The sequence below is a fragment of the Protopterus annectens genome, chromosome 9.part0 (assembly GCF_019279795.1).
Source record: "Protopterus annectens isolate FY-2018-M chromosome 9.part0, PAN1.0, whole genome shotgun sequence".
Lineage (NCBI taxonomy): Eukaryota > Metazoa > Chordata > Ceratodontiformes > Protopteridae > Protopterus > Protopterus annectens.
Window position 1 is genome coordinate 1,519,317,419 of NC_056743.1, and position 18,789 is coordinate 1,519,336,207.

Genomic DNA, 18,789 nt, shown 5'->3' on the forward strand with positions numbered 1-18,789 from the left:
AAGCTTGTGACAGCGTTTGAATTGTCATCGGGATTTTTTGGGAAAGACTGGAAGCAAGTTTATTTTTTTTGCATTAACCCTGTTAAACCGGCATTTGAGTGCTGGGTTTATATATGCTGATGGATTCAGCAGTTAATAGTACTTTGACAGCAGCTGATGCTGTATGCTCAAAGTTGTGTGCTGTAGGTGTTTCCTCTTGCTCACATTGTAGTTATGACCTTCATCAGAAAGGGGATGATGATCTGGGATAAGTATACCTGAAAATGCAGACTTCTGAATTTCAGTCAGACTTCCATTGCTTTTTGCCTTTTGAAATAAAACATGTTCGCATTTTCTTTACTGGCTGTCAGGTTCTTGAAACTGTTGCCAATGCATTTTTTGGGGAGTTCACACAATTTCCTTGCAGGCTGTCATGTTCCTGCAACTGTTGTCAATTCTTTTTTGGTTGACACCATTTCCTTACAAGCTGTCATGTTCTTGCAGTTTTTGTCACTGCATTTTTTTAGTTGATACTGAAGCTGTTGATTTTGATACTATTTTTGGGTTGTGCTGGATTGGCAGTGAACAGCTTTCTGAGAAATAGATGAATGTTATCTCACAGCAGTGCTTCTGCAACAGTATTTGTGTTTCATTCTAGTGCTTTTTCTTGCAGGTATATTTTCACTCCATGGTGCGAGATGCACATGGAAGGAAGATGAGCAAGTCCCTAGGAAATGTTATTGACCCTCTGGATGTCATTTCAGGCATCACCCTACAGGTATTAACTTGCATACTTATCTTTTACATCTGACAGTAGTTTACCTTATACAAACCATGCCTAAATACCATGGTCTCTGAATTTCTGCATGAGCTACTGGGTCTGTTGCTAGAAGATTTTGCCCAAAGTAGTCAATTACTATTTTTTTATCCATCAGTATCTCTGCTTTGCATTTTGATGTTGAACAGATCTGATGGCATACAGTGTTGTGTTTTTCTGCAGCACTAAAATGAGATAGAAGTGGTACCCACTTCCAGCATGGTCTCATTTAAATTGCTTTTTTATTTATGCAAGTTTGTCTCAGCTTATTCATTGTCAAAATATGTTACAACCATATTTAATTTCCTGACTTACTGTTACTTCAGTTGATCTCATTTTGCCTGTGTGTACTAATGTTTTCTGTGTGTTATATGTAAACAAACAGAAGCACTGATAACTTATTTCTTTGTTGTTTTCACTTGTAGTTGACATTTTGTTTCAGGGCAGCTCTGGTAGGAAAAAAACTGCACTAAACCATACTAAAAGCAGTATTTTTTGGTTAGCTTAAAAGTAACAGCAGTACATTTGGTAAGAACATTTTCATAACATGATGTGATTTTTCAGTATTTGCATAGGTGGTATGTTAGTGTCTTTATTATTAAAGGCAGGGCGCATCCGCATGCTGTTTTGTGATCGAAATTGGATGATCCAAAATACACTTATGTTAATTAGACTATTTTTTTTTCTTTTAGCGACTTCATGAGAAACTGCAAGAGGGTAACTTGGATCCCCAGGAGATGCTTATAGCACAAGAGGGGCAGGTACAATGAAATGTTTTTTTTTTAATCAGTTTTTTGGTGAATTGTCTTATTAAATAGTGATGGTAAGAACTGAAAAATGAATGCTGAATACTCTTCATTATCTTATTCATGCTCTGTTTTCATTTGCTAGATTTTTCATGTTTTAGTAACCTGCTTAAAGGTAAAATAGCAACATATAATAGGAAAATACAAGAAGTTTAGCTGTGATATTTATTTGGATGCGCTTTCTACACAGAGTTTGCATCCAATGGCATTTTATATTTATTTTCATTTGTAGATATCACATATACCTTATGTACTGATAATCTGATCTGATGGTTAATTACTTTTCTGTGGGTACTTTTTTGACCCTTCATCTGTTAACCATCAAGCCCATTCATTCCGTCATGATAGAGGTCTTCCAGAACCACGGGGTGAGAGACATCCAAAGGGGTGATCATTTAGGTAGCCACGAGAGTTGTTCGTGTCCATGTTGGCATCCCAGCCGTTAAGCCATTTCTGTGACCCTAACCACTGCCCTGAGTAAGGGGATATGTGACCCACATTGTCACAGGGGCTACTATGCCTTTCTCATGAGAATGCACACTCTAGGCCACCTGCTGTTGAAAGCTACCACATGTGTGACTTGGTGCTCCATACTGTCATCCAGAGGTTATTCTTTTGTTTCTCTTCCCCTCCTCTGAGGGTTAATGACATTGGATAATCGTGGTCCACCCTCCCTTCCCAAGGCTAGAGGCACCCGTCCTTTCCATGCTGGGGCCAACAAACTTCCAAGCTGCTATTCAAACTTGTCATTTTGGTTATAAGTAAAGCTTTGTACCTGTGTGCCAGTAGATCTGACTTAGGGTTGGCAGTTAACCATGAACTGATACTGCTAAACTTGGTATGTCCCGTTAGTGGAAGCAGTGTATTCTAGATCATTCTTGGGGATATGGTATGGATTAATTCTGATGTAAAACAAGTCTGTACTTCACTGAATACCAGCTAATGGGTATATTGCTTTGTGCTATGGATAAAGTTGTGAAGAATAAATTTCATGTAATATAAACTTCATCTGGAAGTACAAGGTGATTATTTAAAAAGAGTTAGCAGACTTTGTTGATAAAAGAGGTTGCTAAGATGCTGATTTTTTTTTGTATCAGATCACAACCTCTGTCAAGTTGCTGATTCAATAGTTTATCGGGAAAATAGTCAACTTTTCTTGATATAGCCTATTTAAGCTCATTTGTCAAACTAAGGTGATAAACTGGAAGAACACGAGTAAAAACTTTAGTGATGGTTAGATCTTCTTTCCATGGTGGTTTTGCCGGTTCAGCCGGTTCAGCACAGGATGATTACAAATGCAGTGGGTCAGATGATACCAGTTAATAAGCATCCTCTTTTGATCCCCTTGGCTTGCTTTCCCAGATCTACTAGTTAATTAGCAACTGTCTTATTCAACACTTAAAACTGGTGCTATGACCTTCAATCAGCGATATTTATTTGGACAGTTTGGAGGGAAATAGCTTATTCAAGACTTCCTTGGGGGGGAGCCCAGAGAGAGCGAGAGAGATTCCAGATGCTGGCACATCATTCAGGGATGATCAGTTTGCCATCATATGCTGCTTCACTGAAGTAGTTGGAATGTGTTGATTGAAAATTAAAAAAAAAAATAAAGAAATAAAAAAAAGAGAGAGAATGTGATCTTAAAGTAATGATGCTGGACTGAAAAGGCACACATTGAAGTAGTAGTTATATAAATTTACATACAAAGATAATTTAATTCACTGAAACAGATGATCTCAGGTGTTTGCTGCATGTTCTAGTCTGCATTTTAGAAGGCATTATTTATAGTAATAATTTTATTAGCTTGCTCATTTCTTTTCATGTGAGATTTAAATGTCATGCAGGACATCTGTTTTCTTTTTTCTAAGAGGGCTAGCAGTGGTCAAGCTGGATATTATATCACTTGTTTACTTATTTGAGTTCCTTTGTTTTTGTAGCACCAAAAGTTATAATAAGAGCTTCTCAACTTTTTAAGATGTATTGTTTTATGTTTCTCCTAACCCTAAGTGCCAGGTGCTAGGATTGCTGAACTACTATGTCAGGTGATATCCTTCTGTATCACTGTTGCAGTATCCTTTACACAAGGGGTCTCCTGCCAAGGATAGCCCAATGTCCAGTTAGTGTACCAAAGCCTTTAGTTCTTATAGGCACTGTACATCACACACATACTCCTCATTCAAGGCTGCACACACGCAGAACTTCTTTGCAACCAGTCCAAATGCCACTGTTGAGTGTTGGTCTGAATGCCCTTCTGCTGTGCTGGTTACCAAGCCATGTTTTCAGATAAGTGACACCTTGTGTTCATGTTATCCAGAAGGCAAAATATTAGTGTGGGAGGTAGATTTCCCATGAGGACTGTCATGACCAGTGTCTTTTCTGTTTCGGTGCATCCCACTGTTATATGCAATGCTGTATCTGCCAGGCATTTGTGCCAACGACTGTTCATAGTCCACTCTTCTCCTTGTCCATATATATGGAGAACCAGCATTTTAAGTTGTTGGCAGAATCCCCCTATCCTGTAGGCCAGCCTTCTGCCAAGAAGAAGACTAAAAAAAGTTAGGTCTGATCCAGCTGCTGTCCAGCCTCCCCCAGATGACTCTCTCAAGGCTGGTGAAAGCCCAGAAGACTGTCTTGTGATTACTTTGAATTCCTGTTCTGCAGCCCTGTTGGAGGCTGGCATGGATCTGGCTTCTCACAAGTCCTTGGAAGCTTTTCAGACATATGTATCTGACATTGAAGGGGGGAAGCTGTAATGATTACATCTGAAGGACTGAAGTGGCTTCCTTAGAGCTTAAGGAGGAGATTACTACTACTATTATTGAGTCTCGCCAGGGGTCTGACCCTCCGAGAGTGTTGCATGCTGATGTCCCTCAGAAAAAGAAAAAAAAGCAAAGCATATTTCTCCTCTTGTTAAGGATCCCCAACATGAATTGCAGGATTTCACTCATGGCTTATTTAATACTGTGATAGCCTTAAAGCCTCATCAAGGAGTCTCTGTGCCTGTTCCTCTGTGGTCTTCCACTCCACAAAGAGGCTTAAGGAATTGGATTCCTCAGATGAGGACCTGGACTCCAGGGAAGAGTCTTGGGCTTACTCTTTTCAAATTCCTGTCCCTTGACCTATGGTTCAGAGTAGGAGGACTCCATAAGTCCAGATCCCCCCTGTAGGAACTCTCCTTGGGGATACCATTGCTCTTATGATGGAGTATTTTAAGTGGGGTAGTTCTCAAGTCACTGATATTAAGAAAAGATACTATGAGCTCTTACAGATGAGTCTGTTAAGCCATCTGCTGTTCCTTCTGTTCTGGCTGCCCTTCTGGATGCTTTGTCAGCAGCATGTGTAGTACCTGACTCTCAGCCCCCTGCACCTAAGAAGCCAGATAGATTTTATAAAATGCCTGAGAAATGCACATTTCTTTATAAATGCCCTTCTGATGACCCTTCTGTAGTGTCAGTCTCCTCTGACAAGCCATCCAAGTTATTGTCCTCTACCAAGCTGTTGACTTCTAATAAGGATAGCAGGGCTATGGAAATGCTGGGCAAAAAAGTTTACACTGCTGCCACTTTATGCTTTAGGGGCACCAGCTGCCAGACTCCTATGATCAGTTATGTTTTGGCCCTACTTTCTCAGGTTTCTAAGGTGGTTTCTGACCTTCCTGACTGTGAGGGGAAAGTTTCAGCCCTTTCCCTTCTGGGCTGTACTTCTCAAGTTGTCCACCACTCAGTTAAATGCAGCTGATACTCTTCCAGGGCTGCTGCTTTTGATTCAGTTTTGAGGCGTTACTCTTGGCTTCATCTTCAGGCTTTGCCTAATGACATTAGGAGCAAAGTTTTGGATGTTCCTTTGGATAATAAAAATCTTTCTGAATCTGCTACAGCTGAACTTTTCATGCATCTGCAGGAGCTGAAACATATTTTTGTTTCTCCTAATCCCGAATTTCAGAGGTATTATCTCTGTAAGTCTTTGTTCATAGGCAGTCTCACCTTCCTCTTAAGGGCAAGAAGGCATGTGCCTCCTGCTAAGTCTGCTCAGAGTCCTGCCACCCAAAGCCTGATTTCCTGGACAAGCTGGGTTCTGTTTGGCAGTTTGCCTTCTCCTGCCATCAGCCAGGTTCCTTTGCCCCTTGGTCTGTCCCTGTCTATTCCAAATTGGCTACTGATCACTTCAGGCTCTTGGGTTCTGTCCATTATCTGTCAGGGATATTTCATAGTTTGGAAGTCTCTTCTTCCCTTTTCAGGCATTCCTCAACTTCATCAGGAACAGATTTCTCTTTTTCCAGAGGTTCTTTGTTCTGTTCTGGCTCAGGGCCCAACTGTTCAAGACGTGCGTCATGCCCAGGTAGGGAAGGGATTTTACTTCAGAGTTTTTCTTGTCCCTCGGGAGGAGGGCACTTGGAGACCAGTTTTGGAACTTTCCTGGCTGGACACCTTTCATTTCCTTCCTTTTGGATGTTATCTCTGCAGACATTATTTCCTCTTCTTTTACCCCAGGCCTTTCTAGCATCTCTGGATCTCAAGGATGCATACGTTCACATCCCCATTCATCCTGTCCTTAAGAAATGTTTTTGTTTCTCTGTCTGTGCCTTGCATTTTCAGTTCTCTGCTTTGCCCTTTGGCCTCTCTGTTGCTCCAAGGGTATTCACCAAATACCTGCTCCTGTCATTGCTTTTTGCAGAATGCAAGGAAGTCAGATCTTTCCCTATCCAGACAATTTGCTTATTCAAGCTTCTTCCCCTAGTACTGTGCTTCAGGATCTCCAATATACTACTTCCCTGTTACAGAGTCTGGTGTTCACCATAAACTTTCAGAAATTAGTTCTGATATCTTCCCAGGATCATATTTTTCTCGGCTGTAGACTTCAAACAGTTTACATGCTGGAATCTCAGCCTCCCCCAAGGCTCTTTCTCAGATTGCCTTTTCCAGTCCCATTTTCCTCTGGCATCTACCACAGCCAGGGAATGTCTCAGGGTTTTTGAGTTCATGGCTTCCACCATTCCTATGCTCCCTTTCACCAAGCTTCATATGAGGAAGCTTTAGTGGTACCTCAAGTCATTGTGGCTTCAGCATTGCCACCCCCTGGACTTCCCAGTACCCTTCCTTCCCTGTCCCAAGCTCAAGCATCAGCTGTGGATTTATCACCTTTCACTCAACCCAGGGCTTCCTTTTCAAGCTCCAGTTCCAACTCCGGAGCTTTTTACATATCCCTCAGACAAGGGGTGGGGCATCTCCTCTGGCCTTCTTGTCAGAGGTCAGACCACATCAATATAAAGGAGATGGATGAAGGCTCTGCTTTTGGCTATTCAGGCTGTTCATTCCGAGCCTCTCAAAGTGTTCACAGACTGTACCATAATGATATGGTATGTCAACAAGCACGGGGGCACAAGGCCCTGTCTTTTTTGCAGACTAGCTCTTCAGGTTTGGGAACTAGCTATCTAGTGTCAAGCAGCTCTTCAGGCAGTTTACATTCTTTTGGAACATAATATAATAGCAGACTTCTTGAGCAGGTCCAGATCACAAGCTCACAAATGAATGCTTCACAGAGTTGTGTTCCTGGGCATTTTCCTTCGGTGGGGTATTCCTTAGTGGGTCTATATCAGAACAACAAAAATCCAAAATAGTGAATGACCTAAAGGTCAAAAATGCAGGACCTCAAACTTGCTATTGTGGGGGGCTGCACCCCCCACTAAATATATATATCAACTCTGAGATTGCACTGCAGTGAGGAAAGGGCAAATATTTCAATCTTCACTATACAGCGATCTCACAGAAAGCAAATTGAGGTCCGATATTTCCGACCTTTAGGTCATTCACTATTTTGAGTTTTCGGTGTTCTAATAGGAACCCAACTCAGTTATGTCTTTTTGCCTGGGTTCTGAACAGACAACTTACTCTGTTCTGTTCCATAGTCCCAAGTTCTCTGGCTTTGAAAGTGGATGCCATGTCTTTTTCTTGGAAGGGAATGTTTTGGTACATGTTCCCACTCCTTCCTTTGTTACCCCGAGTCTTATGTAAGATAAAAACTCTTCCAGAATCTTGCTAGTGACTTCCTTTTAGCCCAGACAGAATTGGTACCCCTTCTTTCTCACTTGGTCAGAGGCAGTCACCACAAGTTATCTCAATGAGTGGATCTTTTCACACAAAACAAGGGCTCTGTTATCATTCCTCACTTGTCCACTCTTCAAGTGATGCTGGGATCCCTTACAGGCACCTCTTTTCTGAGGACGTGCTTCAGGTTCTGCAGGAGGCCAGGAAATCCAGTACCAGAAAGTCATATATGTTCAAGTGATTTTCTGTCTGGTGCCTCTCTCACCATCAGGATCCCCTGTCTTTGGAAATTCCTCTGGTTCTTTTTTATTTGTGTGATCTGTTCCATGTTGGGTTGGCATATTCAGTTAAAGCTCATCTGTCAGCAATTTCTGCTTGTCTGCCCTTGTCTCCTTCTGTGGCTCTAGATTTGAAGTAAAGCAGTTTCTTAAAGATGTTCTTCATATTAGGCCTCCAAGGAAGCCTATTCCACCTTCCTGGGACCTCAGTTTTGTACTTGAAAAATTGATTCTGGTTCCTTTCAAACCTGCTTCTTTTGTTTCCTTACAACATTGTGCTTGGAAGATTGTTGTTCTTTTGCTCTCACTTCAACCAAGAGAGTGTCTGAACTTCAGGTTCTCATGGCCATCCCTCCCTTCCTAGTTTTCCAGAGACATGGTGTCTCTTTGTACTAATCCTTCTTTTATGCTCAAGGTGGTTGTCCCTTAATCAGTCTATTCATCTTCCTTCCTTTTTTCCTTCTCCACAGGCTGCCAGTGTGAAGATTCTTCACACCTTGGATTTGCAAAGATAGCTCAGATATTATTTGGATAATACTTAACTTATTTGCAAATCTGAGCAGCTTTTTCTTTCCTTTCATCCCGGACTTTGGGTTCGGTTATTTCTAAGCAAACTATCTCCTCCTGGATTTCAGAGGCCATTTCTTTTTGTTATTCTTTTCATTGAAAATTACTTTCCTTGTCAGTAAAGGCACATTCTGCTAGGGAAGTTGCTTCCTCTGGTGCTTTTTTCAATGGTATGGATACCAATTCCATGCTTGAGGCTGCTACTTGGTCCTTTGTTCATACTTTCACTAAGCATTACAAGTTGGATGTTATTTCCAGGGCTAGGGCAGTCTTTGCCAGGACTATCCTGCACGGCTTTGTAGAATGCTCTTCTGTGCCTTCCTGCACCCAGGCTTCTTCTTGAGCTCTTGTACTCTCCGTTAGGTAAAGAATACTGCAACAGTGATAGGAAGGACATAGTACAGTTCTGTAAAATCTTATTGTAGCAGTAGATGTCCTTCTCATCACTGTTATAGCATCCATTCCCTCCCTCCTACCCCATGTGTTGTAACTCTTGCCATGTTCTTTTCTTCTTCTTCTTCTTCTTTTTCTTCTAGGGGAGGAGTGCATCATCTTCTTCCCTTTACTCCTGGATGCACATGCTTTCCTTTTCCCTATTAGCATTCTGTTCCTCTTGGGGCTTTTTCATTTCTGATTGTGTGTCCATACGTCAGCTTTCTGCCCAATGCCTTGCACAGGGAGCATACATGTGGCATACAGTGCCTATGAGAACTAAAACCTTTGGTATGTTGGCCAGATGTTGGGTTATCTTTGGCAGGAGATCCTATAGGTAAAGAATACTGCTGCATTGAAGTGAAGGACATCTACTGTTTTGATAAGATTTTACACAACTGTACTTTCTTTGTAAAGGTTTTAAAGGTGTTGAAAGCTATCATACATGATTTAGAGATTGAAAACTGTTTGAGACTTGTACTTTCCAATCTTGCTAAGGGTTGCATAGAGGTATCAGACGATGGAGAGAGATTGTTGTTGTTAGATCTTTCTTATCCTGCTATTGCTAAACTTTATGAAGCATTTGCTGAAAAGATGCATCAGCCTAATGGTTTGGCACTCAGGTCTTTAAGTAATGTTATGTTAATGACCAGTTTTATAAGGTGCCTGATGATTGTAAGTTTCTTTAAAAATATCCTCCTGCTGATCCCTCAGTTCTTTTTGTATCTTCTGACAAACCGTCCAAATTGTTGCCTTCTACTAGATTGCTTCCTTCTGACAAGTACAGTAGGGCCATAGAAAGGCTGGGTAAAAAGGTGTTTACTGCTGCTACCCTGGCCTTTCAGGCTATTAACTACCAGACCCATATGACCAGGTATGTTTTAGCTCTTCTCTCTCAGGCTTATCAGGTTGTTTCTGACCTTCCTGATTCTGAGGGGAAGGTTTTGTCCCCATCTTTGTTGGTCTTTACTTCCCAAGTGGCCTGTCATTATATTAAATGTAGTTGTGATGCAGCTGATTCCTCTTCTAGAGCTGCTTCCTTTAGTTCTGTGTTAAGATGTTATTCTTGGCTTCACCTCCAAACTTTGCCTGATGATATTAAGGCTAAATTGATGGATGCAACTTGCAAACCCAAAACCACGTAGCTCGAACAGAGAGCTGGAGACAATTGTCTATATCACAATGATTTTATTCCAACGAAAAAACACAGCGTGTCACAAGTTAGACGAGAAAATAAAAATTCAGGTTAAGCGCTTTCATCTGACTGTTACAGACTTCATCAGAACCAATAAGCACCTAAAAATAGGTACATTTATACCAAGATTTTGGCGCCAAAACTATCAATTACAAAATTAGATGCTATGATTAATTGCATGTCTCCTAGAATTTCTGTAAATGCTCTAATAAAGTGCTTAATGAAAAAATATATATAATAATAAACTACACATAGACATAAACACATATTACACATACTATAACAACACATTTTAAAAGGCGTTTTTTTTAAAAGTTTTTAAAAATACACTACACATTTCATGATATACAATTACTATATATATATTTATGAAAATTGTATATAATATATTAATTTGTTATTAATTACAATGATGTTCATTACTTATAAGAACACTATCTACTCTTATCTCATAATTAAGAAGGGTTTTAAACTGATATATTCATTGATGGATGCTCCTCTTGACAATAAAACACTCTTTGATTCTGCAGATGTTGAGCTTTTTAAGTCTCTACAGGAGAAGAGCAAGGCCTTGCAGGAATTGAAACATATTTTTGCTTCCCCTGTTCCTAAATTTCAGAGGAATTATCCTTCCAAGCCTGCCTTTGTGTACGTAGACAACCTTGCTTTTCAGCCAGAAGTAAAAAAGGTTCTAGAAGGGTTCCTTCTGCTACGTCTACTCAGCTCCCCACTACTCAGAGCCCACAATTTCCAAACATGCCAGGTTGTCTCTATTTTCTCTCTTATTCCCTTGCTCATAAGTCAGGTTCCTTTATCTCTTCTTCTTTCTCTGTCACTTCACAGTTGGTTAAGGATCACTTGGGATTTTTGGGTTCTGTCCATCATTCATCAAGGGTATTTAATGGTGCGGAAATCCCTTCCTCCTTTTCTAGGCATTCCTCACCCTCCTCAGGAACTGCAGCCCTTTTTTCTGGATGTACTTCTGAGCCTTTTGTCTCAAGACAGCATCCAAGCAGTTTCTGCTCCTCAAAGAGGAAAGGGGTTTTATTCTTGAATGTTTTTGGTTCCCAGGAAAGAAGGCACCTGGAGGCCCATTTTGGATCTTTCTTAGCTCAACACCTTTCTGAAGATTCCTTCCTTTCAAATGCTGTCTCTTCAGGCCCTGTTTCCTCTTCTACCTCAGACTTTCCTAGACTCTCTGGATCTCAAGGATGCTTATCTTCATATCCCTGTTCATCCCCACTTCAGGAAATGTTTGCATTTCTCTGTTTCTTCCTTGCTTTTCCAGTTTTCTGCTTTGCCGTTTGGCCTCTACTGCCCTAAGGGTCTTCACCAAATGCCTCGCTCCTGTGATTTCTTTTGCAGGATGAGGGGGATACAAATCTTTCCTTACCTGGATGACCTGCTCAATCAGGCTTTCTCTCCAGAGACCCTACTTCAGCACCTCCACTGTGCTATTTGCCTCTTGGCAGATCCTACGGTTTGCAGTAATTTTCCAGAAATCCTTCACGACTCCTTCTCAGGATCATGTTTTTCTCAGGTGCAGGCCCAAGACCATTCCTATGCAGTTATCCCTGCCATCCTCCAAGGCTCTGACTCTAATTGCCTATTTTCAGTACCTTCTTCTGCAGGTCTTGGTTACAGCGAGGGAGTCTCTGAGAGCTCTGGGTTACATAGCTACCATCATTCATGTGCTTCTTCTAGGCAGACTCCATATGAGAAAGCTACAGTGGTTCCTAAAGTCAGTATGGCTTCAACATTCTCATCCTTTGGACTTTCTAGTTCCTCTTCTTCCATGCCTCAGGCTAGAGATTCATTGATGGATTTGTCAGCTGTTAACCCAGGACTTTTTTTTCAGACCCCATTTCCCTTTAAAGAGGTTTATTTTGGATAACTCAGACACAGGATGGGGTTTTTCTTTCGACCCTGTAAAGGTTCAGGGCCTTTGGTTCATTTGTCAGAGGGCAGATCATATCAGCATCAGTCTCCTTCTTGTTCTTCAGGCCTTCCATACTCTGTTCCTTCCAGGGCCTGTCATGATCTGTACAGACAGTGCCACAGTTTTGTATAACGTCAGCAAGCAAGGGGACATGGTCTTACCTCCTGTGCAGACTAGCCCTTCAGGTTTAGGATCCGGCTGTCCAGTATCGGGTGACTTTTCAGGCTGTTAATTTTCCTTCAGAACTGAACCTTGTGGCAGACTCTCTAAGCAGGTCCATAACACACACTCATGAGTGGATACTTCACAGAGATGTGTTTGTGGACATTGTCCACCAGTGTGGTACTCCTTGTGTAGGTAGATCAGGATGGGGCACCAGGTGGTGTGGTGGGGGGCGCCATAGATCCCTTTTGCCTAGGGCACCAGTTGACCTAAGGCCGCTCCTGGGTAGATCTTTTTGCCTTCCCTCTGAACAGACAACTTCCTCTCTTTTGCAATAGAGTCCCAGGTCCTCTGGTATGGAAGGTAGGCAACCTCTGTATGCCTTCCCACTTCTTGTCATTCCGAGGGTCCTGTTCAAGATAGAACAGGACTCTCCCAAAATCTTGCTAGTGACTAACTTTTGGCTCGGACAGAATTGGTTCCCTCTGCTTCTTCAGCTAGCCAGGGGCAATCACCACAAGTTACTTCACAGGATGGATCTATTCACAAAAACCAAGGGGTCTCTCAACCACTGTCATTTGTCCACTCTTCAACTGACACTATATGTCATAGGGTTTTGATTCCTTTTAGGCACCTTTTTTCCTGATGATGTGCTTCGGTTTCTACAGGAGGGCAGGAAACCCACTACCAGGAAATCTTATTTATCCAAATGAAAGCTGTCTTGCTGGTAACCAGGATCCACTTTCTGTAGAAGTTCCTTTTGTTCTGTCTCATTGGTGTGAATTGCTCCATGCCAGGTTGGCGTACTCTTCATTTAAAGCTCACCTTTCAGCTCATTCTGCATGTCTGCCTTGACTCCTTCTTTGGCTTCTAGGTTTGAGGTCAAACAATTTCTTACAAGCATCCTTCATGTTAGGCCTCCTAGGAAGTTTTTTCCTCCTTCCTCGGACCTTAATTTTGTTCTTAAAAAAGTGACTAAGTCTCCTTTTGAGCCTTCATCTTCAACTTCTTTGCAGCACTGTACATGGAAGACTGTTCTTTTTGCCCTTACTTCAGCTAGAAGGGTGTCTGAGCTTCAGGCCCTTATGGCTGTCCCTTCTTTTTTATTTTTTCATAGGGATAAGGTGTCGCTTCTTACTAATCCTTTTTTTTTATGCTGAAGGCAGTTAATGAATTGTCTCTTAATCAGTCTGCTAATTTGCCCACTTTTTTCCCTTCTTCGCAGTCTGCCAATGAGAAGGTTCTTCACACCTTGGATTTTCTGGATACACATTTTCCTCTTTTTTACTTCTTGGACTGTTGTTCCTGCTGGGACTTTTCATTTCTGAGGTACGTACATCAGTACATCACCTTTATGATCATCTTTATGCCCTATGCCATAATCAGGAAGCATGTGTGTGACTGCTAAAAAAAAAAAAAAAAAAAAAAAAAAAAAAACCTAAGGCTTTGGTATAATGGCTGGATGTAGGGCTACCACTGTCAGGGGATCCCTTTAATCCTTCCCGTCAATGTTGCAGTATTCCTTACATCTATTGTTATGGTAAGATTTTACACAATTGTACTGTCCCCAAGAAGGGCTGACACAGACAAATAACTTGTGTCAGAGCCATTGACTAAAACCAAATGACAATACATGAATAACAGTATCCTTCGGGAAGTCATCCATTCCAAGAACTATCATATTGACAACACACTCCTAAGAGTCGATCCAGTAGTCAGGGACTTGAGAACACACATAGAGACTAATCTAGCCTTTGACCACCTCATATTTACAGTAGTGAGGAAGTCATTCTGTGTTGTGCAATTTATAAACAAACATATGGCATCTAAGTCCAAGGAGTTCATTGTTCCATTGTATCCAGCATTCATCAGACCTATCATTGAGGAGGACTTTGTGTTAAACAGCACAGACTACATGCAGCATATTGCATGCTATTTGCATTTTATTGATGATATTTTTATTGTGTGGTAAGGTGACACCTTGCAGCTTGGAGATTTTATCACTTGAAAAAAAAACTAACCCCTTCCTGAAGTTTACCTCTTACCATAGCTATACTTCAACCACTTTCTTAGATGTGTAGAGTTCCAGGGAGATCAACAATAACAGAATCACCACTGATCTATTCAGAAAACCAATAATGGTTAACTTATTACTCCACAGTAAAAGTCTGCATCCTGCAAAAAAAAAAAGAATAATGTGGTGAAGTCCGAGGGCTATAGATTAGCTAGAATTACTACATAGCTGGAACCATTTTTGAGAAACCTGAACAACTTAGAGAATGATTTCCTAGTGAGAGGCTATGAAAGTCAGGTGTTAAAAGACATCCTGGAGTCCATTACAGAACTGAAAAGGACTGAAGCACATTCACTCAACCTCCCCAGTAGGAGAATGTTAAGAAATTCCCCGAAGAATAACAAATACAGAAATAGCTGCATCCTGACATACACTAGATTATCACAGTATCAAAATGTTTTTAAAGAAAACTGGGCCATTGTCACAGGAAACCCTAATCTGATTAACATATTAGGTGAAGCCCCATCCTTTGTTTACAGGAAAGCCAGGAACATTAGAAGTTTTGTTGGATTTAAACTTGGACTGTGAGAAAAACACTAAAAGATGTGAAGCTAATTGTACATTTTGTATATTTATACAGCAAGGTGATAGTTTTTATTGCCCTTATTTAAAGAAAACCATTAAGACCAATGCAGGGGGTGACAGTAACACTACAAAAGTAGTTTACAGAGCACAGTGCAACAAATATGATGAATTTCATTTGGGCAAGACTGTAAATAAGCGTAAACATAGAATTTCATGTCATGTGGCAGAAATCCACTCTGGATGTAGAAATAATGCACCAGCCAAACACCTTGCTCAGCATAAGACACACAGGTTTTAAGTTCCAGATACTGGATCGCATAGACATAGGTGATCTTAAAGGAGACATCTTGAATATGCTGGAAGAACGTGAACTGGTGGCAACTGAAACTGAACTCTTTCAGGTAGCCTGGACTAAACTACTACTTTTCAGTTAAAAGTGTACTGGAACTTAGAAAATTGCCACATTGTTTACATGACAAATTTTATTTAATGTTATTCTTCTAGTTGGTTTAAAATAATGTGATAAATAAATTTTAATAGGTGTGTATGTTTTGTTTCTATCATCACACATTTTTTCTTTTTTCCACTTGACTCGAATTGATGTGTAATAACAATACTAGCTAATTATACAATATTTTTTTGTAGATAGTTTTTTAGGGTTCTTGTACAAAGACCTGAAGAAGTCTAGAAGGGTGAAAATGGTCTTTGTTAACAATAGGTTATGGAAATAGAGTATGGTTTGCACAATGGATTTTTGCATGCAAAATGTACATGTACATGTATATATTTATATATATATTTTTTTTTTTTTTTTTTTTTTTTTTTTTAGATTGCCAAATGGTCTAAGGTTTATATATTTCCAACATGTAGTTTATTGTCTTGGATAAAGTCAGAGACTTAATAATCTGGTTAATAAGAGGTACCACATCATTATTAATTTTATAATAAACCAGTCCCTTACCAGATAAAAAGTATATATATATATATATATATATATATATATATATATATATATATATAGTTAGAAATTTTGTGATGAAACTATTATTCTGTTATTTTTTTGTTTTACTTGGATCACTTATCTGTGTGGTTAGTAAAGGATTTTCAACTGGAAACAGACTATCTATGCTGCTTGGATTACTTTTGAATACTTAGTAATTATGTATAATATTTCAAGTGGTATTTTTTATTATTTTTTTACTTAGGATGATTTTAAGTTGGCTATTTCTACTACCATTATTTAATGTTATTAATATACAGTGATTAACTAGATATATATGAATTTAAAATCTTTCACACAGAGAAATGGAGGAATATACATGAGTGGATCATCCCAACTGCTCAAACAACTCGCAAACAGGTCAGAAACAGATTCCAGGTGCTAAAACTCAAATGATTCTTTCACTACAAATGTATAATGAAGCAATCAGAATGTTGAAAACAAATTTCTTATTAAATGAAGTGTCCGAAACTGCAACATATTGATAAAAATATTCAAAGTAATTATGAAAATGTTTGAAACAATATCTGAATTGCATACAATGTATAAAAAAGGGAAGGAGACCGTATTTTTTTGCTGTGTGCAACTTTTTCACATTAACTAAAGCTATTCAAACTATCCGAAGTGTGCAAACTGTTGGCAAGTGTGTGCAGCATTACAGTACAGTTATTTTACAAAGTACAGTAAATTCACAGAATATTTCACAAAGTACAGTCTTTCAAAGAGTTTTTTGTGCATTTGAATATTACAAATACCTTGTGTGTGAATGTTCGTGCATAATTACAAGGGCCAAGATTACATTGTGTTTTACTGTAATTTGTGGGTGTGGCAGTAGGATTTCACAGACCCACACCACTTGTGTTTGATAACATTACTGCAGAAAATTGGAGAGCGTTTGAGCAGGAATACAATATTTTCATACAGGCTGCTTTTTCTGACAAAGATGCACATACAAACGCATTTATTCTGCTTAATTTAGCTGGGTCAGAAGCCATTGAAAGAGAGCATTCATTTGTGTATGCACAAGCTGTGTTTGCAGGGAAGGGGGAAGACCGCCAATTGTGGTACAGGCTGAGATGCCTGACGATCCTAAACGCTTAAAATGTAAATTTAGAGATCTGTGTAACCTCCAAACGAATATTACAATGGAAGGGCACTTATTTTACCCTAGAGATCAAAAGCCTGGTGAAACTCTTGCAGCATATATAAACAACTTGAGAAGTAAGGGTAAAACATGCAGATCTGGTGATTTAGGAGATGAGTTGATAAAAGACAGACTTGTGTGTGGTATTAATAATGACACAGTGAGAAAGATTTTGTTTTGAGATAGTGATTTAACATTAAACAAGGCCATTGAGATTTGTCAGATATACGAGCTTACAGAAAGGTGTACAAGTATGCTTACAAATGAGAAAGCAAGCTTTCCAGTACCTTCCTCAGCTAATGTGGATATTATGTCGCATGAGGTTAACAGATGCAGGCCTGTGGGTCGGACCACGCCCTGGGCCTCCCTAGCAAAACACATGGCAACTTCAGCAAAATCCAGAGCAACTTCAGTAAGGCCTAAGGTGTACGCAGCAAAGCACAGGGGTGACTCAGCAAAACCCATAGCAAGCATCTTGATCAACTGTCGTCATTGTGGTGGTAATCACAAACCCAAATGAGAAAAGTGTTTAGTTTTTGGTCAGCATTTTTGCAATAAGTGGAATCATTTCAAAAGGTTTTGTAAATCAAATGAGGCACATTCTTTTATTAAGAAAGGGCATACAAAGAGGCAAGTTCATCAATTAGAAAGCTGCGGCCCTACTTTTTATGTTGATGGCATGTCTGTGCTTGGTGAAACAGTCAGTGCAGTAGATTTATGGGCAGAGAATGAAATCTTTTGTACTGTTTGGATTAATGTGAGACCTGTAGAGCTCAAAGTAGATACTGGCTCAGCGTGCAATGTTATGTCAGCAGAAACATTTGCTAGAGTACAAGCTGCAGAACAACTTGATTTGACAAAGTGTACGAATCTTGTTGCTTATGGTGGTGAAGAGATTCAAACTGAAGGCTCAGTAGTACTTTCATGGGAACAGCTATGACTTGCAGTTTTACATAGTCAAGAGACATGTGCAGTCATTATTAGGCCTCAGAGACAGTTTAAAAATGGGACTCCTTTTCACTTAATGAAGCAGTTCACCATATAAGCCTGAATGAGAACATCTCAAATTTCGCCCAAACTATTTTTTCTGAGTATGCTGATATTTTCACAGACAAAATAGGCAAACTAACAGTTGTGTACTCCATGAAGTTAGACCCAGAGGTTAGCCCAGTTATCAGACTAGCATGGAAAGTTCCTGTAGCTATGCAAAACAAGATTCAAAGCCGAGTTAGACAAAATGGTGCAGCTAGGAGTAATTTGTCCAGTAGAAGAAGCAACTGAATAGGTATCTTCCTTGGTAGTAGCTTATAAGAAAACATCAGATTATATCAGAATATGTATTGATCCAAGAGACTTGAACAAAGCATTAAGAAGACCTCATCATCCTATGTGCACAGTCAAGGTGGTTGCTGACTTCATGCCAAATGCCACTGTTTTTTTCTGCCTTAGATGCAAAGAGTTCATTTTGGCAAATTTCACTTCACCAAAAATCTTCACTGCTAACCACATTTGATACACCACTGGGGAGGTACAGAGGTCTGAAAATGCCATTTGAAGTAAATTCTGCCAGTAAAGTCTTTCAGCGTGCAATGGAGAACATTTTTTTCTGACTATCCATGTGCTGTTGTAGCAGATGGTATTCTAGTAGGAGGCAGTGGTGAAGTCGAGCATGATAGAAACCTCAAGAAAGTTCTGGAAAGAGCATGTGAACTAAATCTTAAGCTAAAGTCTCAGAAGTGCAAATTCAGGCTACGAAAAGTTACTTATGTTGGTCTTTTGTTTACCAGTTCAGGTTTATGACCAGATCCTTCCAAGCAAACAGCACTT

At 40.0% G+C, this 18,789-nt stretch overlaps 1 protein-coding gene across 2 annotated transcripts in view; it reads left to right on the forward strand.

Annotated features, from left to right (window-relative positions):
* The window catches only part of VARS2 (valyl-tRNA synthetase 2, mitochondrial), a 1,808,135-nt gene that overhangs the window by 1,415,212 nt on the left and 374,134 nt on the right, over window positions 1-18,789 (forward strand). For both annotated transcript variants that reach the window (XM_044084462.1, XM_044084463.1), the window contains exons 21-22: window positions 653-757; window positions 1,489-1,557. In XM_044084462.1, coding sequence (XP_043940397.1) covers window positions 653-757; window positions 1,489-1,557 — 174 coding nt within the window. The remainder of the gene's footprint in view (window positions 1-652; window positions 758-1,488; window positions 1,558-18,789) is intronic.